The sequence below is a fragment of the Liolophura sinensis genome, chromosome 7 (genome assembly GCF_032854445.1).
Source record: "Liolophura sinensis isolate JHLJ2023 chromosome 7, CUHK_Ljap_v2, whole genome shotgun sequence".
Taxonomy (NCBI): domain Eukaryota; kingdom Metazoa; phylum Mollusca; class Polyplacophora; order Chitonida; family Chitonidae; genus Liolophura; species Liolophura sinensis.
Window position 1 is genome coordinate 55,714,628 of NC_088301.1, and position 26,635 is coordinate 55,741,262.

At 41.3% G+C, this 26,635-nt stretch overlaps 1 protein-coding gene across 2 annotated transcripts; it reads right to left on the reverse strand.

The window, feature by feature from the left end:
* Window positions 1–826: 826 nt before the first annotated feature.
* On the reverse strand, window positions 827–14,383 carry LOC135471492 (solute carrier family 23 member 1-like). 2 transcript variants are annotated; one of them, XM_064750747.1, is made up of 13 exons: window positions 14,247–14,383; window positions 13,146–13,264; window positions 10,904–11,091; window positions 8,253–8,404; window positions 7,904–8,007; window positions 7,352–7,428; window positions 6,527–6,708; window positions 5,569–5,689; window positions 5,072–5,228; window positions 3,748–4,001; window positions 2,577–2,850; window positions 1,762–1,857; window positions 827–1,164 (listed from the first exon to the last, which is right to left on the reverse strand). In XM_064750747.1, the coding sequence occupies exons 2-13, from the start codon at window positions 13,153–13,155 to the stop codon at window positions 971–973; spliced, it is 1,809 nt and encodes a 602-aa protein (XP_064606817.1). In that variant the 5' UTR covers window positions 13,156–13,264; window positions 14,247–14,383; the 3' UTR covers window positions 827–970. The 2 variants fall into 2 exon arrangements, with proteins under 2 accessions (XP_064606817.1, XP_064606818.1); XM_064750748.1 differs by lacking the exon at window positions 14,247–14,383 and having other exon boundaries at window positions 7,352–7,425; window positions 13,146–13,561.
* Between the last annotated feature and the right edge of the window lie 12,252 nt (window positions 14,384–26,635).

The window sequence follows — 26,635 nt, forward strand, 5'->3', positions numbered from 1 at the left end:
CCATCACGAACGTTAGATTATGGAAACGGCCTTACCATGGTCGGCGGTAGCTTAGTTTCAGCAGTGAGAGCGAAAGAATTTCGGATACTTATCAGTGATATAAATACGCATACTGAAGACAACATTAAATGCGTATGTTATCAGATACCAGATGCAGAAAATGAGACGGCAAATGATAGTCGTGTAATTCCGCATATTATATTATGTTTTCGATTGAGACATTCCCTCATAGGATCATTTAAGCATGTCATGTTTGTTTATAACGAAATAGTTGTAAAAAAGAAATCCAAGCTACATTTCGCCTCATGGTAAGTCATCTTCCCAACACCAGAGCTGCTGGAGAAAAGACAGGATGCCTTAGAATCGATCCCGTTTTAAGCAAAATTAGTTATTTATTTGATCAGTGTTTAACGCCGTAGTCATGAATATCTGTCTTATTCATGACGGCAGTATACGTTTACGGAAACCGGAGGAAACCGAGTAGAGCCAAGAGGAAACTAATCAGAGAAATGAGAAAATCGAACAGAGCCAAGAGGAAACCGAGCAGAACCAGGAGGAAACCTTCACCATGTACCATCCTTACTCTTCTATCCTTCTATTCTATCCACCATATACCAGTTTTGTTTTATTAACCCGTAGCTCTTGCCCGCTATAAATAAGTCAGATTTACTAAGATTTAGATCTCGCGTGATCCGGCTGCAGCTTGAAGTCGGAACGTTTACCTAAACGTTCAGGCCGATCAGGGAAGATCTAAGGTAATAGAATAAGGTTTAGCTGGCATATACAAATAAATACAAAAAGCACTAATGGTCAGAATATTACGGCTGAAGTTTTAATTCAAGGATGCAATATGAACTATACACAACTATTTTAAATTAACAATAGAATGAAACAGCGGTAAAAACGTACACTAACTTTGTATGAGCTCTTGCTGGAATTAGTATATTAAAAATTCCAAAGCAATCCAGTGTTATTCTATCTGTTGTATTGGATATATTTCGTTGTCGTAAAATGACGGCACAATGGGAACAAATCTTGCCCACTTCCCAGCGAACCATCGACTAGGCAACCATGGTAAGTTGTATACCGCAAACTTTTCCGACGAAACTATGCTTTCTTTCTGTGTCTTCTCTTGGTGTATGTCTTGAAATGTTGATCTTTTTCCTGAAATAAGAGAAGTATTAAATGGGTATTGTGAAGTATATTGTATTTTTTACTGTATGCACTTGTGGTACTGAAGGCGTACTTGTCCATGCGGGGAATTTACTTAAACTGCACCAAACGCTTCACAACAATCTAGGCCTATTTATTAGTCCATACTTTTCAACACTGTATTTACAATGAGGATGACACAAACTCTGTTGTTTGCTGTTTCCTCATCCAAACTGTGGCAAATTAACAAGAAGTCCTGTTTCATTCGCAATGGGTGGTCAACATCCAGTTATTATTGTCAAGATTGCCGAAACAGAAAGTAGATGACACAAACACAACTCATAGCCGCGTCAAATTATTATTCCTCGGGTACATTGCTATATGGGAAAAGCATGGCCTTCGGAATACAGTGTCACTCCATGTAAAGGATGATCACGTGGGACCACTGGAGAGTTTTCAGTTGATCAAAATTAAAGATATATAATAAAGCGCACTAATCTATATGACAATGGGAATTAATGGTGGTACAAGACAACACTGCAAAAATCCCAGAGAAGCTGAAAATGCTGAGATTTACATTTCAAATAATTGATCGTTTAAAATATCTACCTGGCAATGTTAGATCCAAGAAAAATCCCACAAAACCTCCCACAAATGGCGAGTTCCCAATTAATGCAACGAGAAACCGGTCCACTTCCACTGAACCTGTACAATAGATATATAACAGAAATGAAATCTTGGAATCAGATAGACAGACATGTAGGACATGAACTTCATAATACTTCTCGCATACCTCAGGCATGCTATAGCCAGGACTGGTATAGTTTAAAATATATACTATATAATTATAGGTATTGACTTTCGTTGCTCCAACTTTTGCCCCCTCTGATATAACAGAACAGACTGCAAAGAGGTAAATCCCAAGTTAACAATTGTTTCTGTATGTCATTGTTACTTCAATGAACATTGCCAACCGTTGTGTAAATTACATTTCTCACTTCAATCAACAATGCCAACCGTTGCGCAAATTATATTTCTCATTTCTTACACAATAGCTATTACTTCTAAATAACTGCAATATTACATTACCCATTTAATGCAATCATTTACAAGTTTCTTATCTCCAACATAACTTATAATCGGCTCTCTTGCGTAGATATTAAATTGACTATTTAAATTTGAATCAGCTTAATATGTCAGTCACATGCTATGGCCATTTATCACATGAGCATGAACCAAACCACTTTTGAGTTTATTGCTTTAGGTTTTACAGTTCCTGAGACACAGATAGGCAGCCTAATCCTGTGACTGGAAAGAATACCTACCGAGCATAGGTCCTTGTGACTTTTCACCTACATCAATCTTCAAGTTTATTGTTTTATTCTTTCTCATATATCCCAATTCAACACTTCACTCCACCTTACCTGTATCGATATCACTGGGATGATCCTGAACCCATCTGGGCAAGAGAATGCCCAAAATGAGTGAGAAGCCCAAGGTGACGTAGTTTCTGGACAAGGACAGGTTGACCGTGTTTAATGAGGCAATCCCCACCCCGGTCAGCGTCGCGATACTGGCTATCGTTAACCCTCCAAAAACAGGATCGGGTATAGACACGAACACGGCGCTGAACTTGCCCACGATTGCCAGTAAAATCACACAGAAACCTCCGAGTTGGAATACAAGACGACTGCCGACCTGAAGTCATATGTCGTTAGCCATGATTTACGATGTTCAAATGAGTATAAGAATAGAGGAGTGTGACCCATTCATGTTAAAACATATAAAATAAGTGTTTTATGCCATACTCAAGAATATTTCATGTCTAATATGGCAGTCAGCATTATTTTGGGAGGAAACGGTTTTTCCTCCCAAACGGTTGATTGAAGAACTGTAAACAAGCATGATGGAAATAAAAAGCGGATTGATCCTCGTGAATTCATCGTACAAGAAACCCATTACGTAGAAATATGTTTCTCTACAGCTAGAGAATGTATATAGCTATATATATATATCTAACATCTCTATGGCTTGTCTCCAAGGGACATAATACAAGTTATGTCATCTATAAAAGCTTTCGTGACCTGGTGGAGAAATATGCCAGGCTCTTGGGTGGAAATTGTGAACTGAATCATTGGAATATATGATTTTGCTGGTAAATCATTAAGAACCAATGGACTACTTTTATATTTCCAAGCAACTCTAAAACAATTACTATCAAAGACATTGCTGCTCTTTACAAAACTCTACCCTAAACTCTCAAACGTTTACTGCGCAGCAGAAAGAAAAAAAATACATGACTGCGCAGATTCGTCACATAATGTGTTAAAGATTGAAGGAAAGCATAAAGTGCAGTGCAGACTAGCTATAGGAAAGTTCCACACTTCTAGGCCATGGACTTCTGATCGTACATATACTAGTCGAAACCGTATCCAAATAATACGATCAATCCTTCATCTTTCAGTTGCTAAGTGATATCTGATTTAAGTGACAGCTAGTGCTTCTTCCTGAAGATCACAATATCCATAAAGCGTAAACGTTTCCCAGAATGATTTACTATTTCAAAGGGTAAATTATGATATAAACAGGTAGTACTTTGGTCAGTCCGATGACGCTGATCATGCCGCTGTATGAGGTCGTGGCATGAGACGCTCCCAAGACCCCAGATATTAGGCTACATATTCCCTCTACAAGCAATCCACGGTTTATGGCATGAGTAGGCGGCATCGGCACACCACAAATGCGGCTGGCTGTGATGTAATCACCAACGGACTCTATGATGGACATGAACACGCAAAGGACCATCCCAACAAAAATGTTCAAGCTGAAAGACGGACCACCGAACCGACCTGGAAAAAATATGATATTCAGTCTAAGTTTTCAAGTCCTGCCCGATGTTATGAATTATATACATCAGCGTTTTACGTCCCACTGGCTTGATAACGTGTAGGGACATCGTTGGCCCTGAGGGTTAATCCCCAAGCTCACTGCAACCGCCTGGTCCTTAACCAATCAGAGCGAGCGCTCGAATTCAGCTCTCATTGTTCTGGCTGCGGTTTGAAAGCAAGAGGTTTGTAAACCCTTTTGCAAAAGTCATGTTCCCGTGACCACCAGAAATACCATGAGTGTACATATGTCCATAATTGTGCTCGTAACTACTTCGTGCCTGCAGAGCATACACCTTACAGCACATGTGCCGCTCCCTCCGCTCGCTTTACATCACTGCCACTGGTAATCAGCATTCCACAAAAATGGTTCGGGTGTTGGTTAGAATCATTTTGTGAATACTTTGGATACAGAGAATACATGTGTATTTTATATTATTATAACGAAAGGTTGAGACAGAGTTTTAGGGGTTTCTTCCTGCCTTATATCACTTCCTGCCTTATTTCGCTGACCCCAGTGACCTCGGCGTGGTTCAAGATTTCTGTCAAAAATATGCTAGTGATGGCAGTGATGTAAAGCGAACGTAGAGAACAATGCATGCGTTGTACGCAGTATGCTCGCAGAGATTTAACCGCGCAAGTGACCCGCAGGTTATATTGTATTATTTACGTTTTTTTTTTTTTTTTTACCGTACTCAAAAATATTTCACTCATCCGACGGCGGCCAGCATTATGGTGGGAGGAAACCGCGCAGTGCCCTGGGTAAACCCACGACCATTCACACGCTGCTGTCAGACCTTCACACATACGGCCGCAAGTCACATGAGTAGGCATCAAGATTCACTGTTAAGGCTTAGTTTGTCATAAAGTGTCATGTGTAGAAACTGTAGATGGAAATGGACAATATAATTCTTAAACAATTGCGTTCAGAGACTTTTGCAAATTCAACGCTTTAGATGGATTGATATCAAATGGTACACAGTATAAATGATTAATTAATTAATTACTATCTCTGCACTGCACTGCTGGCCTACCTGGATAAGGAAAGTAAAACCAGTTTGCTGATGAAATGGCGTCCAGTCTAGCGTCTGTTCGAGCTCTGAACTGTGGACTATCTTTGTTGTCGGTCAGCATTCCAGTCACTGTAAGCAGAAGTGACAGCAACCATCCCAACAGCACAGCTCCACATAGCTGCAAAGTGACCGTACACGTGTACCATCAGCTTGGTCAGTGACTTCATGTAGATATCTTTTGCTAAAATCGTACCAAAGTTGTATGTAGCCGGTATATCACTTCAGATTTTTAACTTTTCTTGCTTCACTCTTTTGGGCATTATTTTCACAAATAGTGACATCTATCATACCCATTCGTATACTCCTTCACACACTTTTACGTGAAAAAGTGGTGTGAAGTAAATATCCATGAAATAATACGAGATTCAACAATAACTATAATGGCTATAATAATGTATTAGTTGAATTTTCTTTGGCAGTGTCGTCTGCAAAGATAATAACAACATTAAGATACATACAGCGTAGACGTGGAAAACCGGGTAAGGGCTAACGTGGCAACCTTTGTCCCGCGTCCAAGCCGGTAAGGGCACCTTGACATGCTCCAGGTACGAGGTCATGAGGACCACCACCAACATTGTACTGAATAACAGAGAAACCGACAACCTCTGAGTAATACCAATGCCATTGTGGTGTTGACCAATAAGTAGGCCAGATGATGTCATAATATACTACACTATATAATATGTAATTGATAATAACGCGTACAGTTCCAGGTCCCTCTATGGGGCGGGCAGACCAGGAGTCTCAAATTCTGATATTTACAGAAAAGTAATGCATGTATCAATTTGTTTAAGGGGTAATTGTTTCGGTTGATAACTGAACCATATGCGCAATATATACATGGGTACAGAAAATATGCACTGTATACGGTACTATTCTAACGTGTATGACGCAAAGTCCCTATATCTAAGATTACGACCCAACAATACACAGAAAAGCCTGGAAAAGTGGTACATGTAGGCCTACAATAATTTTCGGCAAATATCGGAATTTCAAAGGAGGTAGATACATTTCTTTGGCAAAATCAAATATTTGAAGCAATAGATTTTCTTCTTGTGATGTAGTTATCATTCAAAAATGTGTATGACTAGTATTATTTCCAAATGAAGCAAATCTTGCAGATTATTATTACATGCCACAACAAAAAAAAACCAGCCCAGAATGTTAGTTTTGGATTTCTTCATGAATTTTTCAACATATCATGATAAACTCCAGGATAAAGTTTTTCCAGTAATTTCACAGAAATTATCTTTGTATTATACAAAAGTCAGAATATCATTTCCAATAATTCCAGAGAATTCCACTGTGTACTATACAAAAACCAGCATGTTGTTTCCAGTAATTTCATGGAATTCCACTTTGTACGATTCGAAAACCAGAATGTCGTGCAAGTTCAATCTGGAATGTGTAACTCACAATATGGATATTCCCCAATGCGTGGAGGAGAGGTCTATGGCAGAATCGATGATCACTACCCCAATAAGAGCGATGGTTGGTGCAACGGTCAAAGGTCCAATGAAATGCGACACATAGCCTACCAGACCACTGGCTCCCAGAGTTATGTGCACAGCTGAAGCCACCAACAAACTACCCTCAAACTATGAAACAAAGGAAGATGCAAATTGCTCAGGTCGATGTCCGTGTGACTATCTTTTGACTCTCTGAATACCTCACACTTCTACTTAGGACTTAATATTTAGATAGAAAATACCACACCAGCATTCAGCATATTATAAGAATACTTATTGTGAAAAATGAGGCGTAAAATTTGGTAATGTGTTGGTGGTATTAAACCCCAAAGTTTGTTAACTCCTAGAAACGCAAGAAGAGTACTGATTGAATCCCATCCATTGATCTGGCTCCGGGATCACAAAGTAATCTTAGACTTCAGTAAAAATTTTAAATCAATTTAAAATTGTTATTTCCTACGTATTGACAAGGCTAAAATATTGCTTGGCAATGTAAATTCTAGGTAAATTATGTTGCACAACAAATTTCAGTTAAAATAACGGAAAGGAACATACAAATATAGTTAATGAAATTATGACTTAAGTCCAAGACTGCTTCATGATCCCTGGCCCTGAGTTGTGTTCCTTAATACAATCTACTTTTCATCTGCGACATTCTTGCCTTTAAAGTCTAAAATCTGACGACCACTGTGTCTGTTTGTTTTTCACTGACTAACTGATTACACCAGATTTTGCAAAAATTGCGGGTGTAGATTGTATGTGTTGTACTAACCCTCTGTATGCGAGTGGATGTCGACAAAATCTCAACTCCATCGACGCCAGACAATCCCGACTCATTAAAGTACCCTACTAAATAGAAAACTGTAATGAGTATGTAATGATTTATTTATTTATTTGATACGTCATACTCAACAATATTTCTCTTATATGATGGTGGCCAGCATTATGCTGGCAGGATACCAACGATCATCCTCAGGTTGCTGGAATCGGTTTATATGAGTAGGCTACTAAATCAGATATATCAATATAATAATATCATTTAGTTTGACTTAAGTATTGTAATAGACGTAAATGTTGTTTTCCGTATCGATTTAATGAGCAAAAATGGAAAATCTGAGTTCCCATGTTTTCACACTGACTGATTAAGGCCATCCTAACCAAGGAAGCGGGCAATTCCTGCCATGCACACGACCTATTAGGCCTAACTTATATTACTTATATTACCCCAGACTTCTTACGTTAAATGAATCTCGTAACTGTGACTGCTTATGAACCATATTTTCCCATCTTCCTGACCTATACAAGGGTTCATACATATACATACCTGTACCTAAGGTCGCATTGCTTGGGCACTGCCACTCAGGAAAGTTAGCCATGTTTAAAATTGGCACCAAAAACACCGCATTTGGTCCCTGGAAAATCGGCAGTCTGTTTTGAAAATAAAAGTGAATGTTTCGAAACATCTTGGTTTCTGTCTTTGTCGTTCTTAAGTGCACTACATCGGCATTTATAAAACTTTGCAACGCATTCAGCGTTATGCTATAACTGACAGTTGCATTCCAATGAATGTAACTAAATTTAGGCTATTGTGACACACAACGACAGATACGTATTTGAAGGCGCCAGTGAAGATTCAGGCTTATAATCTTTATGTGTAGTACTTATGTTTATACCGGACTCCAAATGTTGTCTGGAGGATTGTAGCAATGCCGGCCATAAGAAGTGTGGTACTGGTCAGTTTTGTTTTCGTTTCCGCATCTGCGCATAACACTCCGGCAATCAGCACAGCCATGGTTACACAGAAAGATACGTTGATGACAGCGACCTACATAAACGACAAAAACACATTACATCAATACGTTTTACCGCTTTCAGAGTAAAATAAAATGGATATAGCTTCATGCTCGTTATATTTCATGACATCATTTTAAAGGCTATAATGAAAGCACTACCTTCATCACCAGATCTTCAAAATGGATGTTGGATACCCATAAGCTGGTATCCATAGTACAGGCATGGTTTTATGTGTGCCAAGTACATGTACGTTGTATATAGCTGTTGAGAGGACTGTGCTATGTGGCCCCCCAACCGCTGAATATGTACTTGTCAAACATGTCCAAAACAGCAATTATTCATCCTCAAAGCTATTATAGATATGCGCGGTATGTAATATAGTAAAACTCGGGATTATAACGTGTACAAATAGTCGAGCATTCTCTCCAAACCATTGTTGTAAAATTTTTGTTTTGTAAAGCTAGGAGATTCAGTAGATATGTGCTTTTGTGTAATGAAATTAAATATATTGAACATGTAGGTGTATTCATGACAACACATGGATATCCATTCCTGTAACTGACAGGTCAGTTTAGTGATTTTTTTCTGTGAGTAGTATGCTTTAAAACCTGATCCTTCCCACTGTCCCGAAAACAGCAACGATTTTATTACAGTGTGATATATTGCACAGGCAAAGTAACATCTGAGCAAGAACATCAAATAAATTAACATTCTGTTTCAAGGTAGCCTTATCTTTGTAATCTAATATGCTGTTGAAGGAGTAAAGCAATGTTTTACGTACACATATCTGAAAGGTAAGAAACGCGATGAAGTATTATATAACATATCACATGTGCCAGTATCAAGCTAAACACCGCACATAGGCCTAGGTGAAACCACCCACCGTGTATGTACTAGGATTCGGGCAACTTATCTAGTAAACAGTCTGCATTTGGGTAATATTCTATAGCCAGCCACTCGTCACAATCATTCGAATACCATTCATACAACTGGTCCTTGACACACATAGACATGAACATAAACCCTTAAACAGTTCAGATCTGGCAGTCTATATGTGTTAAGTGGAAAAAAAGCTGATGTGACATAACTGATCCCACGATGGTCTTTCCTTTGACACTTTTCCTGTCTGATTTATTTGCCTTTAAATTCTGACTGTACCATGATACCATCTTATGGATATCCAACGTTGCGCATGGTAAAAATTAGTCTCTATAGGGAAGAGGGTGGCCTCCATGACAGAGGCGGTTAGCGTGACAGACGGTTCAATGATCCAGGAGCCTCTCACCAATGCAGTTGCTGTGAGTTCAAGTCCAGCTCATGCTGGCTTCCTCTCCGGCCGTACGTGGGAAGGTCTGTCAGCAGCCTGCGGATGGTCATGTGTTTATCCCGGGCTTTGCAGGGTTTTCTCCCACAATAATACTGCATGGCCACCGTCGCAAAAGTGAAATATTCTTGAGTACGGCGTAAATCACCAATCAAATAAATAAATAACTCCAGGGAAGTCATCATCATCATCTAACCTTGCCGTGGTAAGGAAGGCAATACTTTAGTATGTGAAAGGCTAACGTGAAATGTAGGCAAGAAGCTATAAAGAAACTTTCAGATGTCATGTTTGTTGAGAGGTTAACGTTTAACTACTTCGTTGGCAATTTATTTTAAACATCGATAAAATCTATCATAAAATTTACATTTATGTCAGCATAAAAGGTATTTATTTGATTGGTGTTAAAGGCAGTAAGTTTTGGTGGAAGAAACCACCCGCCTTCGCCACGTACCTTACAAACCTCCTGACAAATCACCCAATATGATAACTGATCAAAACGTCTGCTGATCCCTTTGCATTGTTTCAATGTTATTGTATGCTAAATATGATGACAACACAGCATTTTGAGTAGTTCTAGACCAGTGACGTAAACTGCAATTAACTTCACTGCATATCTTTTTACCTAATTCTAGGAGGCGTATGAATTGCTACTATTTATGCATTTACATTAACAGTTAGAATAAAACCCTGATTGAGATAAATTGAAAAGAGGCCGTCTTTCACTGGTTGCGTGCGACCATTTACCAGCCATCACGCTGTCGTCGCTTCTCTGCTTTTACTCTCTATGCTGTACGTCTTTAATTGCAGATGGACAAAGCAGTTACTTGTGTGCATCTGGGGCATGACTATATGGGTTCTGCTATGTTCACTAGGCCGAATTTATCCAAGGGTTAAGTCCAGCCCAAGAAAATCAATAACCACACTACCGTTATTTGTAGCACAAATGCTTGGCAACAAATTACCGTTTATGTGCTGAGCGCAGGTTCTAGCGGTAAAAATTGGTTATTGCTTGTTCAAGTTTCGAACCATGGAAAGGCCCTAGAGGCAAAGACCGGATAATCACCTCTGACAAAAATAGGGCGTAACTAACCATTTTACATGTAAGGTATTGCTAACAGAAAAGACTTTTTATATACCAGCAGGGTATCCGTTGCCTATATCCCTGTGGTACCGGTACCTAACTTTATTTCCTGCCAGTGCCATTACCTGTATGGCGAACACGATGGTGACAGGGACAGGGGGAATGTCCTCAACACCGTACAGAAGGTCGGAGGTGCTACCTTCATCACCTCCATTTAACTCACTAAGGTTGACTTTATCAACGCCTTGCGTGGCTTGGCTTTGCTGTTTTCTCTCAGACCCGGTACTTTCAATGGGGGTTAAGTTTATAGAGCCTGAAATAAATAGTGCAAAATTACAAATATGCTTTCAAATGAAGGGAGAGAGGAGTGACCGGATTAAACCACCACCTATTGGCAAATAACTGACTTCTGAAGTAATAGGTGTTTGACAAGTTGATGGAAGGCACGTGATCCCCAAAGAGCTTCGTGTAACTTCACCTAAACCGACGTATGAGCGCTGTCGTTATCGTCCGAGGCTGGGATTGAACTCATTTTGTTTTTGATGAAAGACAGCCATGGACGGGTCGTCCATAAGCACAAGTATTATCAACGGCAGCCTTAAAAACGCCACCAAGCATATACAGGTTAATGATATATCGATTGGTCTGAATCTCGGTCTGTCAGAGAACACAGAGGGTTATAAACCAGAGTCATATGACAATAGGCAGGACAATGAGCACCAGGTGTATTATTTCCATCTTTCTGAAAAAAGTGCAATAGGCGTGTGAAAGGGTTATTATAACTGTGTGAATCAGATGGAAATTCCCAATCCTTTAACCAAGTGGGTTAAATATTAATATACTGAAGCATGTATGCCAAACGTGGCAAATGTTGCAGTGTAAAATATCACTTTTGTCCTACAAGCCAGTACTTTATAGCTTGTCTTATAGCTTATATAACAATATATATATATTTTAATTTTAAATACCATACACATATAAAATTCTGAAAAGGAAAGAATTTGCGACATAACATGTTAAATTCTGCGATGAATAAAAAAAGTACATTATAAGGCTAATATTTAAATGTGCATTTTTCTAGGGTAGCTCCTGTAACTCCTTCAGAAACGAAATACATGACATATATGTTGTTGTGTGTGTAAATTGTGAGTAATTAAGCCTTAATAGCTGTTCTTCCGTGAATCTGTGAGGCTATCTCTTCTTCATAGTTATAAATACGATTCGTCTTACCTGATGTCACTGTGCACACTCCAGCCATCTTAATCTAGTCAGTGGCACTGACACGCGCATGACCATCATTCGGTATATATGACTGAATGCACTCTTTTTATGACAATATCGTTTTAGTGTTGGTAGTGTTGGTGTATTTTATGTATGCATGCTTGGAATACCACAAGAGAAAACTGAGAAGGATCAAATACTGAGTTAACCCGATCATACAATACTTGCAGCTTTCACGGACGAACCGCTGCAGAAAGAATGGACACCATGCAAAGTTTACAGAAGAAAGATGCCATGACACACATCACAGCGACTTGGTCTGAATATAAGCAGGTATACTTCATGTGGGTTGTTGTAAGTATATTTGCTTGAACTAGGGGCATAAAAAATGAGGTGACACTGAGGCCAAACCGACTGAACAGAGTCTGAACGACTGAATCAGAATGCTATGCACGTTTTTCTGCTTCATTCTTCGTCTAGATACACCTTGCTTTCTTATCTGATGAATACGTATTTTATTTGGAGTATCAGGAATATACTCGGCTCATTAGACGCCCTGGCGTCAAAACTGACATTCGTATACCAGCCTTCAACTAAAAATGGATTTTCCAGGTAAAAATTCACAAGACCAATTCCCACAACAACATTCAACACAAACCACCAAAGAACGAACAAAGTATATAAAGTACGAAAACAGGGTGGATTAATGTAAACAGAAGCAGTCAACAGTTTTCATTGATGCTGGAAAGATACAAGGAATGCCCTAGGTGAATGAATTTGAAATCAGTTCATCCAAATCGTGTACCTAGGTGATGTATTTTATGGGAATATTTTCATTGGAAAAGCAGGTCTCACTCCTACGGAAAGACACATAACCGAACATGAAAGATACATTATTTCTACCTATATATGATATCGCTCAACAGAAGTGAAAGATCGATGTTTGTAAATTTAAAACTTGTAAAACACATTCAAGATTGCCCTTCTCAATTTGAATGGACATTGCTTTCAGTGGTTCAAAAAATTTTAAACATGTTAAACAGCGATCCTGATAATAATCATTATTACCTAGTGTAAAATGTGTCAAAGATTTGTCTTTTCGTGTGATTTTGATTATTTGGTAAACAAAACAAGTTACTGACTTACCTTGAGGCATATTGGGCTTCTCAGCTATGACCCTCTTCCGTCAAGAATTTCGTACACAATTGGGACTTAGCTGATCAAACCAGATATCCTTCCGCCAGGTGTGATTCTGAGTGACAGCCCTGAAAATGGATGGACCACGAGTTCGGCCATCTCTTCGTTTTGTTGCTACCTGTAGTGCCACGGATCCTATTTCAGGACGTATGTTTTACTTCCCTAACATCGTCTCTGACGTGCATCAAAGTCAGGGACCACACGTGACAGAGGACAGAAATACAATCCTTTTTTTGCCCACGAAACACTGTTATAGTTCTTAATCTGTAATAAGCCATTAATACTTGTTCATAAAGCGTCTTTGTATATCTCCACTACAGTGACATAATTAAAAAAAGAGCATTTTACTTCAATTACATCTTTACTACAACAATTCATCATTGTAACGAATGTCCAGATTTAGAGAGGAAATGTTGAATGTGTTCTGCAAGTTTGTTTTTAAAAAACATCGGTCTACTTTTTCGTCCTCAGAATATACGAATGGTCTTTAATGATATAAGAATGGAATAATGCATCTTTCATGTTCGCTTGTGTGCTCCATTAACCAACTAGTGCATTTTTCTTTTCATACTTAGTGCAGATGGGATCTAAAATAAAATTAGTAACCGAAAATGTAAGTTTAAACGATTTGTGTACGACAAAACTATGTGAGCTGTGGTGTCAGTGTGAGCAAATTAAACAACTAATCCTGTAAATTTCACGCACGGTATACATAGATGGCTGTGAAAAATTCTTTACTGCATTGTTCGAACATGTAAAGGCCCTTGTGTAATGAGCCACTATAGCTTAACCTTAATAAGGTTTTCATGGGTTAGAGTAAAATGTAGTTTTATATGAAGCCCCGTTTACGCCTGTACATATGTTGAGAGTTAGTGTGCAGTAATCTGCATGTACGTCATTTACTGTCAGCTCATATACCATCGCAATACAGTACATGTTCAAAGATTATCGGGAGAAGCTCATGCTGAATATAAATACTGGATCGTGAGGAAGGTCTGCTGTCAAACTGTGCGTCTTTAGCTGCATGTACATGCTATAATATATACTGACCACCGTAGACAGCGCGCGCAATGTGGTGTCCGTTTTTTTTCAACCAGCGGTTGACCGGATAACGAGATTTAGGTAAACCTCCTCTGTTCTGCCATCACCTCTTCCAGCGATTTATTTCATAAAACCACAGATTAAGTGTTTCCTATGAGTACATAAATAAAATAAGGGCATATATTTCTCCTCAATAGCCAGTTCGGTCTTACATTTTTTTACCTGTAATAAAAAGTATGTTTATCACAAATTGTACGCTCTCAAAGTGGCTATACAATCACAAAGTCCCATAAAATTGACTTTAAGCCAAAGTAATACTTGTTACAGATGCTTTCAAATGACACCGTTTTTCGGTGAACGTTGCAAACTACATGTTTGCTTCTGCTTTCAGGACAGTGTTCACCTTCTAGATGAACACTTTTAAAGCAAATGGTGGCCCCTCTCCCTTGCCAACGATAGTACAGCCTTTACGGCTTGGGATAAAGTTTTGTTTTCTTTATCTTGCTGGATATTTTAACAGGAACACGTGGATCGTAGCTACAAATGAAAAGAAATGTAGGACCTGGATATCGTCAATTAGATATGTCTACAGTGGAAGCGTTTTAAAAGCCGCATGCAGCACTTTCGAGATTCATACGCACACTGTAACATATAATCTGTCGTTTAAATGATCTCAGTAAGAACACATCCTCACATCCTTATATCCTGGTTCCTGGGTTACACTGTGTTTTAATCATAATAAACAAGACCATGTTACATTATTTGTTTTTCGGATTAGCGCATCTCGTTCACTTAAAAGCCTCTGGTATTTTTACACGGAGTAAGGCCGATGCAAACCACTGACATGCCTTCCCACTGCGTTAACACCGTCATTGGTTAACCTGACATCAGTGATGACCGCATGCCTGTTGCCCTCAAACCACAGCCATGTCGCCAGGACAAGGAGAGCATAACTAAACGTACGAAACACATCTGAACCTATATTATTGCCAAAAGTGGAACAGCCGTGATATTACGTCCACGGGAATGAATGGGCTAAAAGACACATGTAGCCTGACAAATCTTTTCTCAGAGTTCTGGCGTAGTCTATCGTAATTGGTTCTATACCAAGTATAAAACCCGAACCCCCAAATAAAACCAGTTCGTGTGCGCCACAAACACAATATAAAAATAAATACTACTAACATTACATATCATTAAAAGGAATCATGATGTCTGATACTTTTACATAGCATCTATAAAGAGCAGAAATGATGTGCCCATGCACCAATAATATTTCAATACATAAAACTAAGGATACAGACATATAATGCAGACTATATATATACTGACATATATGTCCTCACTGCATACAAATAGACACCTTCAGAAATAGGATGGGTACTATGTACGCTTTAAACAGCTTCCAGCAGAAAGTAGACCTAATCTATGACCTTGTATTTAGCATTACCTTCCTATGAACGTAAGGTGAAAAATTGAGCCCATCTTCCCATGAAACATAATGGGAAAAATTGAGCCCACCTTCCTATGAACGTAATGGGAAAAATTGAGCCACCTTCCTATGAACGTAATGGGAAAAATTGAGCCACCTTCCTATGAACGTAATGGGGAAAATTATATATATATATATATATATATATATATATATATATATATATATATATATATATATATATATATATATATTATTAATATACGTCTTTTCTTCATTAATAAGGAAGGGGCTTATTATTTATCCATTGCTGAAATCCGCGAATGACCCACTGAAAGGATTTTAGCGAAGAAAGGCGCAGTCTGCGTGGAATATTGTATAGGCATCCACCAAGAATGGGTCCGTTCCAGCCTTACATTTAAATAGGCCACCACGACAAGCTCTGGAATACGCCCCCCACCCCCTTCCTTGAATGCTGTTCCGCCTGATGGATTGTAGCAGCCTGCAAGAGGGCACTGAAAAAACATCAATAACAGATGTACAGATTATAATATATATCGCTTACTGACTTTTCTTATGAATAACAGAGTAGTCCCATAGTTAATTATAACTTTTGGATATCTCTAAAATGTCGTGTAGATATGTATGGTTTTTAAGCTTTTCGTCCCAGTAAAGTTGAAGAAGATAAAAACTCATTATAACTAAGTGATTAAAACACGTCCATATATGACACTGGTATGTGTATTAACATGTTGACATTGTTGAATGGCAACGAGAGTACACAATATGTTACTATTGGTTCTAACATGTTTTCGCCACAATATGCAAGACTGAAACACTTACAATGTTTGCTAAATTCTGATCATTCACTGATTTCTGATCATTCACTGATTTATTCCTTGATTCATTCATTATTCTGCAAATACATTTTATGTATGCTTGGGTTTTTACGTTGTACTTAACAATTGTTCAGTCACATGACGACGCGGAATCGTTCGGTGTGTGTACATATACTGTGTCTTCTTGTTTATGACGAGTCCACACGCACGACACACGTCGTAGTCAAGAAAGATTGTACAGAATGTTATAAAAAATTTACCTTACAGGAGTTAATCCCCTTGATACGTGGAATATAGAAATAACTCATTTCATAAGAATTTATAATGGTTTTAAAATCCAAATTAGTTTGATTTAACTTTTCTTCGTCTAATCTATTTTTAAACAGCCAAGAAATATGAAAGCCGGGAAAGGCAATCATTGTACTATCGGTCCATCTCTTCGTTCCGTCGTGCTATCCTCCTCCCCAAGAATCTCCATGTTACTAAGGGAGTGCAGTGTTGTCTCTGCTGTCTCTTTGCTATACCGATACTTGTCTCCAGTGGAATTATAATAGTGAAAGTGATAATAAAGTATGAATCCCAGGATGCATTACTGCATCGTGGTGCCTGGATGTTTTCATGCATGGAACTCTTATATTTGTTGAATCCCAATCTGTAAATATATTACACGCTACATTTGAGTACATACATACTATACATCAAATGAATATAAATGATAAGCGAATTTATTTATATTTTTGGATTGTCGACCGAATTCATCAGTCAGTCAAATGCTCAAGGTGATCATATCAGAAACTCTCAAATCTGTAGGGTATGTGCGCTTCCAAACTCACGTACAATTTGATATGGTCTAAAATGCTATATAGTCTAGAACATGAGTGCTTCAAGTCACCCTTGAATATACGCTGGAGTATGGCTTACAAAAATATTGTTGGGTTTGATACCAAGTTACTACCAAAATGCCATTCAGCCTACCGACGTAGATATTGCTCATAAATTTCCTATTCCATTAAACAATAATGTGGTCACTTCACAGGTCTTCCTATGACACAATAAAATGATTTCAGACACCGGAATAACATAGAAACCTTAAAAGAAAAGACAATGCTAGACCAAGTAAATATACTCATCGGTAAATGTTATTAATTTAGCTAATCAGAGTTATTTCTACAACCCCAGAGGGCGACTGACATCGCCGAAACCCCGTTTTTACGAGTGACACGCAATGGTGTATTCCATGGCCTCGTTCAGTTCCAGATTAAAATGAACATAAAGTCAGCCACAAAAGTTTAATTAATAAATAAAGTAGTGTTCCAGGAATGTTCTAAAAATATTTAAAAAATTCTACACCTCTCATGAACAAACTAAAATTCAAATGATCACCAGTACCTCTCCACTCATTTGGTAACGCCATTTTGACTTGTTATAGCTATGTAGAGTGACGTCACAAAACCTAGAGGCTCTCCTGATCCGTCGATATTAAACAATATGCCAATGAGAAAATACAAACAGAAGCGGCTGATACCTAACCAAAGAGCATCAGTTCTGTCTCGTTTTCAGAGGGTTTGTTTTCACCTAGTTCTCGGTCTGGGCGATCTTCGTCGGCCTCCTCTTTTGGCCTTCCTGATCGTCGTCGTCTTCGGCTAGCATCTATAAAAAGTAAAAATGTTGTGTTCTCGTGCTTCCATGGCTTCAACACTGCATCAGTGTAGCATTTAAACATTTTTACATGTCGTATTGGCATAGTTTTCAATAGATGACAATTCGAGAACGCTATAACTCAGCAAACGCCAGAGCGTTATTCTGAACTTAAAACATCGTTTGCCCGTAAACGATATGGTAGAACTAATCATGGTCCTTTTACAAATGAAATATCGTGTTATCGCGATGTCGACCATTTTGATTTCAATGACAAAAGTTTAAGAAACAGGTAATTTTACGTTAAAATATCGTAATTCATTCATTTTTAATGTCATGAGCAAAAACGAGCGACAGCGCAAGATTTTAAGTTGAAATCGCGTTGACGTGTTTCCATATATAGATGTTTCAAAAGTACCTGAACACACCAGCCTACATTTAATGACGTGGTTCTCCACTTTTCTGCTTTAACTGATAGCACGACAACGCGATGCCAAAGTATTTTATTTACAAAATATGGCCCCGTTCATGTTGCACAAATCAAAGACGACAGAGCAACAGAGCGAGGAAAATGTTATTTAAGTTATACATACAATTTTAAGTTAAGGTTCATCAATTAAGGTGGTCTATAAATTTCGAATTTAGAAATAGATGACTGGATAGAGATGCTGAACATTATATTTAACAAAAAAATTGTTTTTCACCGCTCGCTGACGACAAAAGGAAGGGAGCACCCGCAGTAGTGGTGGATCCGTTTAAGGGCATTTATGTTGGAGCAGCGTGTACAAAGCGGCTTGAAAAGTGGCCCACACACGTGCACAATGCCAGCGCGAGTTTGGTCACCGAGATAATTTACTGCGACATCAACGCCAAGAACATGGAGCGTCTGACGGAGGAGAGTCTTCGGAGAGGGGTGTGCTCACTTGCCGAACGTGTGCCAAGACATTTTCCAGACAGGACAACTGACTCAGGCATCAGCTAACGCAGACCACTACCACCACCCTGCGGGGAGAGACTTTCACGTGCGATACATATGCCCAGACGTTTGCCCGACGGGCGAACTTGTTCCGTAAGACGTTCTACCGGTTGTGGGATTGGCGAGTGCATCAACGAGCTCAACACGGAACGGAAAAGCCGAACGGCTCGCGCGCACTGCAGGTGAATCCCCATTCGCTGTAGACTACCTTTTATGTTGGGCTCGCCTCGTGCAGTAGGTGAAACCTCCCAGCTTCTGCGGGGCATAAAATGCCTGGACTTACACTGTGGTATACACTTCCTACCACTTAGGGTGGCATATATTTCCTGCAGGACAACAACCCGTAGTACCGCCGGGGATAAATTGCGTAGGACTCGTTTCGCGCAGTAGGTGAAAACTCCTACTCGTTGGACTTACATACACTTCGTGCAGCAGGACACCAATCCGTACTTCTTCTGCCGGGCAAAACGTGTTCTCGGTGCATGTGCACACCGCAGCCATCATCACCATCTCTCCTCACTATGTCACACACACAAGGCAACGGTCGGCAACGCCTCCGCATCGAGTCCACTGTCTAGGTCAGGTCTTGCGTAAAGGTGCGCCTTTTCACAGCAGGGATGAAAATCCCAACTCCTGCCTGCTAGATGTTTGTCATTTGTCGGGATCATCTCGTGCTGCTAACTGGGAGTTGAAACGTCTACCGGACTTGCGTAATGTACCACATCTGCCCTGGCGGCAACCCGACTTAGGCCGGACGAGAACGGGTTCCTCTGTGTGTTCTGCTAACTGCTAACTGTAACGTAAGACCATACCACAGGAAGTCTGTTCTTTGTCCATTAACTTTCTCGCCTGTCTTTGCTCACTCATTCTCTTCAGTTTTCTTTTTCTGGCAACGAGAGCCGTCTTTTCTCGATGACCGCGCGTGTTGCTAACTTTTTTACCACATCCGACAGCCTGTTCAGACCTCACGAACACATCATGCGAATTCTGTTCATGAAGCCTCCCCTAGCACTGCTTTGCCACTCTCTAGGGTTGACCTAGACAAACTAGTCGGAACAAGTCCGATGGGTTTTCTAGGTTAATCGTCTCTTACGACAACCTGCATAGAGGGCTGAGGTGTTAGCCTTGTCTAACAAGTCCGATGGTTTTTCTAGGCTTGTCGCCTTTTACGACAAGCTGTCTAGAAGGCTGATGGTCTATTCTTGATCGGGCTGGTTGGACCATTAACGTGTGGCTCAACCACACGAAGAAACAGATCGGTGATCGTCAACTCCCCGTAGACAGGTTCGCCCACGTCGTCGGGCATCCCACCGTCTTCCAGTTCCATGGTTGCTATTAAAGATACCATAGCTGTAACCTGAATCACCCACGCCACGGTTAACTACGCTACAACCACCGACGAGGGTTTACCCCCCAAGACCTACGACGTGAAGTAGACAGGAACTAAGCGAATGTCCAGCCCAGGCGTACGAGCTGAAATCCATATGTGAGTGCGAGTTCCTTCGAATGCGGAAAACAGAACCTGTCTTGCGCGCTTTCCTGTTGCAGTACGCCTTACCGCCATCACAACGACGGCCCACAAGGCAAGCTCAGCTGGTGGAGGCTGTTGTCCGAGGCCGGTTCTTTGGCTTCCTGGAATGTGATATCCACGTCCTTGACCATCTCAAACCGCACTTCGCGGAATGCTAACCCATATTTTAAAACACTGACGCGAGCCTGGCGGACATAGCCCAACCATGGCGGAGTTCGCACAGGTCAATGACATCATGCCCTGTTAGAGTTAGTTAGAATGTTCTGCTGGCCCCCTCGTTAATGCAGTGCTACCTCGTTCACGGGTTGATAGTGACCCGTGTCACTACGTCTATGAAGACGGCCACCCAGTGTTGCCCGGGGTGGAGTCAAGTGTCATTGTTGATGACGCAGGCCTAGGGACCCTCAGTCATTTGGCGAGGGAGTTGGTCCCGAACATAGATATCCCCCAGCACGACCCGGGTAAACGCGTTACCATGCATGACGCGTCACAGTTGTACCGTGTCCATGGTTTTCTAAAGCCACACAGCATGTTTCGGTTTTTGTCTACTTCTGGGGTATTGTCGAACCACGTTAATGGTTTCCGGTAGCGGTCTGGCAAACCGCATCTCCAGCCGCAAATCGCCTTTTTGGACCGGGATTGGGGATTGTCTTGAAGGCAGAGGGTCAATTCGAAACAAAACAGCGTGTTGTCTTTGGCGAACGTCGAGAGTAGGCTGTTCCCCTCGTCGTAGATCACTTTCCCCGTTTTGGAGAAGAGGTTCATGTACGATCTGACGAAATTCCCGGCCTCAAATTCGGGTGTCCTCCTCATCGGACATCAAGGCAAACGCGTCATTGGACGGGGTGAGTCAGATACGGACGCTCACATTGTTGATCTTGTTGGTAAAAGCGGTGATGAGTTTTTCGTTCAGAGAAACGTTCACTTGTTGCCACAGCGAGAGCAGCCACAGGTTGATTGAACCTACGCCCTTACTGGCCTCCAACACCTCTCCCTCCCCGTCAATGATTTTCGCCTTCACGTACATGGTGTTGGTCAAGTCCAAGTAAGTGTGACCGTCCGCGTTGGTGTCAGAAATTCCACGGGCCCCACGTCGCTCAGGCTGGCGATGGGACTGTAGGCATCCCAGCGACCATCTCTAACGGCAAGAAGTAACCTCCACAAATCAATGTCACTGCTGACCGCAGAACAACACTTCGCGTGAGGGAAAGCCAGCTAAAAATATCTGGCGCGGGCCGTGGTTTGTGTGTCGAGGTTTGCGGGAGTCGCCGGGCGTGCAGGTGACGCGTGGGAACGGTGCGTTGGGGCTTCCGTTTTATAGGGTTGCCCCTCACCCTGGTCCTCACCATAAACTGGGCCTGGAGACCGGCTATGGCCAACAACTGTCTTCTTCCTTCGATAGCGTGGCGTTTCAAAGCACGGCTCACCAGTGTTCACACCCCATACGTAGGCATGTAAAGCGCGCCGCTGTTGAAAGTGAAGTGTCAGCACCACTTTACCGCGTTCTATTGGTTCGCCCGTTTCGTCCCTAATATCGATTTCCACCATCGAGAAATGCCTGCACCGCACGGGGATGTATTCCACGTATTGGAAGGTCTCGGAGGTGTGCTACCCGTACTTCCCTTTGTGGTCACCAGCCGCAGAGTGGCGCCAGCGTGTCTCCCACCACGCGTGGTTCGACAATGTTCGTGTACACGTACAGATTTGGCCTGGTCGCCTGTAAATCCTCGGCATCCGCCGGCCCCATTATCCTGTCGTCCGGTAAATTCAAGAGCTGCTTCAGACGCGGCCTGAAACTGAGCCCCATATGTTTCCGAATTGTGTCCCTCGGTGTATTTCCTCTGCACATCATCGAAACTGAACGTCAAATCATCGGCGTGAGCAAGGCGATGTTCGCGTTGGTTAACAAGCCATCAACAAGGTCACCAGGGTCTTGGCGAGCGAGACCGTTTTCTTTTGCTGGTAATTTTAACTTATGCTTAGCGAGGTGAGGGTCGTCTTTTGAATCTATGACATACCACACTTCGTCTTCCCGAACGTTAAACCAGGTGCTGGGGCACTGTATTTCTATCAAACCACATTCTCAGTCGCCACTCAAATGTATGGGATGTGGCAGTTTGTCAGCAAGACTCTCAGCCAGCGGGCGAAATTTTCTCGACCCCTTGTTTGGAAGTGTTTCTTTCACGCGAGGCGTCGTTCACCAAGTCGATCACGGGGACTTTATTTGACATGGAACTCATTCACGGACTACGAATTCGAACTTTGATATGGAATTCATGCCTGGAATATTCATTGTCTGCCCAGCATCATTGAAAACTGATGACCGCTTCTCTTGTGTGTTACCGGCTTTATTTCTTATTTGTATAATTTCTTACATACCTTTGTCTTCGGGAGTTAGTGTTAAACGTTGTTTTGGAAATGGATCTAGCGATTATCGACTTGGAACGCCCTTTACGGACTACGAATGGTATAGGAATGTCCGACTTGACGCTTATATTTCCATCGACGGTCAGTTCTCCGCGGTCCGTCCTCCCCATATAAGGACTTTGCTTGATGTGCTGGAGAAGCAGACGGCTTTGGCGGTACTGGGCACGGGGTATGGGGAGATGGGTGGCGGCTGCGTGAGTGTGCCTAAGAGCATGGACCAAGGCCGTTTTCTTGGCGAGCTCCATTTCCGTTTCCTGTGCAGGGAACGGCATTTCGACCAAGGTACCTGTCTTATGCGGTTGTAACGTCACCTTCTGCGCCCACATGAGTGGAACTTTCCTATTTAACAAATTTTTGGTGCATTCGCACAAACACAGAAGTAGACCTCCATCGTTGTCGCGCAGAGCCACCCGTCGAACGGGTGAAATGGTTTAAGCCAGCAAGGACAGGAAGGACGCATGTTGTTGAAGAGGGCGTGACATCTCGGTCGCCGACGTTGAAGCAACTGATTCGGCGGACCGTACACACGACGTTTTATGACTTGGACAGGTAGGCGTGCTAAATCTCTCCGGGGATGATGCGAGCCACAGCTGGCCGGGTGTGGCTTTCTTACAAGACGATGATATTGCAGGGGTGGCTGCCTTTGGTAAAGGACATTGTCACTCGTTCGTCCGGTTCGGCTATCAAATCGTCCACGACGACTAACGTCCGCACACCTGGGTCGAATGCTGACGGTCTCGGCACACCCTCTTCAAACCGAACGTTCGGTATCGTGACATATATCGGCTGCTACTCCCCGTAACACCAGACGACGCTTTGCGGGGATGAGTGAAAGAGGGATTGAGCGTGCGCAACCAACCGTTTCACAAACACGGACTTTCAACACCCGGTCGGTCCGCTGACAATGCAGGTAAACGGATGTTCCCATCGAACATCCATGGTAAGAAAAGCTGGGTTAGGTGGTGTCGTTGTACTGGTGAGTTACAGTCTAGGATGCCACAGCCATGGAGACAGCTGAAGTTTGATCACGGTTTCGCTAGGAGATGGGCACGCCTTCTTCTCGGCAGGCTCTGGCAGCAAAGGGTTGGCAGAAGCGGATTGCTTCAACATAATGGCAGCGTCTATCAAGAAAAAAAGCGTCTTGGCGAGCGTGGAAGGGAGTTGCGTAGGCAGGTGTTATAGCCGTAGTAACTTGCCACTTTACAGCTCCCCACACATCTATTTGTCCCACCCGCGGGGACGTCAATGAAATTCGCGCGCCAACGCCGCGTTCCAGGGCGATTTTTCCCCCCCAAGACTTGTGTTTCTTGGTCTGCTCGTCGCGCATTGGTCTGTTTTGGCGCCACGGAGCCGCTCAACCCAACTTTACAAGCCAACGTTTTGCTCAGCAGTCATATCATACCACACCATACCATACCTAGGGGATTCTCCCTCCTCCTCCGACACGTTTTTACGCATTACACTACTCACATCGACATAGTTCTTCCCCTTCCTCCCATTTCCCTCGCTGTTCGTGACGTGTACGAATTCGTCCACGCAAAGGTCTGAAAAAGGTCACAGAAACACTCAAGTTTGCTGCTATAAACGCCATATAGTGCCGAATACTGTTCTTTTACTTCGTAATATGAAGTAATGTGTGTACTCCTCCTTAAGGCATGTTTTCAAAAATATTGAGTAGGACATCAAATCGAAAAATTATATGTTGACATTTAAATGTTTTAATAGCGTTACTGCTACAAATTTATTCCAATACATATAGGCCTACAATGAACATGGTTTCTGTCTCATATTTTTTTTCGAATAGAATCGTCATTAGTCACTACAATGTATTGTAATAGTTTGTGATGAAGATTGTGAAGCTCCTAAACTGTAATTTACCGAAACGATTTTATTATTCTTTTTATCATGCAATATATCTCTGACTACAATACCATGACATCAAAATGAACTTCTTGTGTTTGACCATTTGTCTTGGATTTCGGAACGTCCAATATGGTTGACGGATGGTAAATACAAATACTAGAATCGCTCAAAGCTGTTTAACTCGACTAAATTATTAACTGTAAAACCACTTGGAACTTTTAACAACCACCCACAGAGGCTGTCAGGGGAAAATACATGCCCTTACCCCTTACATTTTGGACCTGATAGCCTACAAGTAGTACGAAAATGCAAATAAATACGTTCCTAGCTGTGTTTAGCGGCGAGATGTGTCATCAACCCAAATTCACGCTCTTTTTATAACTTACCCTTTTCCAATGTTCTCAGCAAACGTACCTCTGAGAGGTGCCTGAAGTAGATTCCAACTCTCGCTGGTCCTGTTAGGAGGCTCTGTAAGCCACGTGGTTTGTCAGATATATGGGGAAGGGCGGTGGTTTACTCCAGGCAAACATGTCGGTTCTGAACACCTACAATACTGACCGCTGACTTAGAAGTGGAAAATTCTTGACTATAACATTAAACACATTAAATGGTTCAAGCCCAGTACGTGCTGGCTTCATCTCCGACCGTACGTGGAAAGCTCTCCCAGCAACCTGCAAATGGTCGTGAGTTTCCCCCGGCCTCTGCCCGGATTTCTCCCACTATAAAGCTGGCCGCCGTCATGAGTACGGCGTAAAGCACCAATCAAGTCTGCGTGAACCAACCATTGCGACACATTCTTACAGTCATTTTACACATATTAAAGAAAAGGCAACAATAACTGGTAAACCACAGCGCTCTAAAATTGTACTCAAGCACTCAAGTTATGTCCAGCCATACGCTCTCATTTTCCTGTCCAGACATAATGATTCCTTTGATGACAGGAACATGTTCTAATTGAAAAAATTTATACTAATATAACCGCCAGGAATTCAAGTAACACATATTTTGGACGGATACGACTTTTTTCGTTTCTCTTTTGTGATCACTCCTGGTATGTCGCTCTAAACAGTTTAAACGTTGTCACCACGTGATGCATTAGACACAGCCGTGAGGTGTTCTTTATTAGGAGCATACTTACGCATTTAGCCTGTGACTTATACCTTCATATTTCAATTATATAGTTTTTAACAGCTGGTATAGGAATCAACAGAAGGCATAGATATGAAACACTGATACCAAATCGTAGGATATAACGAATTAGCATTCTAACGTAGCTATATGAACTTGCAGCATTGTAGGGATCAAGAAGCTGCTTCCACATATATATATATATATATATATATATATATATATATATATATATATATATATATATATATATATATATATATATATAATATGTGAGAGAAAAGCACTCTCACATTCTAATAATAAATGATACCCTTAATTTTAATTTCAAACAGCATATGTTACCACCAGGATTTATATCTTGATCATAATTGCAGAAGCAAAACGCCCATCAATAAATAACAAACATTCCCATCGCACGCAAAGTATAGGTCATGTCATCGTCACGGTGGTGGTTTCGAAAAAATCAAAAACAATGAGTTCAAACTATTAAATAACAACTAGTGCATTGCCCGCTTTTGACCACCAATCACCATAGGGTAATTTGCATAATACATTGTCTTT

What these genes read in the sequence shown, in the direction of transcription:
- LOC135471492 (XM_064750747.1), bottom strand. An exon ending in CCATCGTGTTCGCCATACAG is followed by an intron (nt 8,405 to 10,903) that starts GTAATGGCACTG and finishes TCGTTTATGTAG; the next exon opens with GTCGCTGTCATCAACGTATC. An exon ending in GCGTCATCGGACTGACCAAA is followed by an intron (nt 2,851 to 3,747) that starts GTACTACCTGTT and finishes ATATGACTTCAG; the next exon opens with GTCGGCAGTCGTCTTGTATT.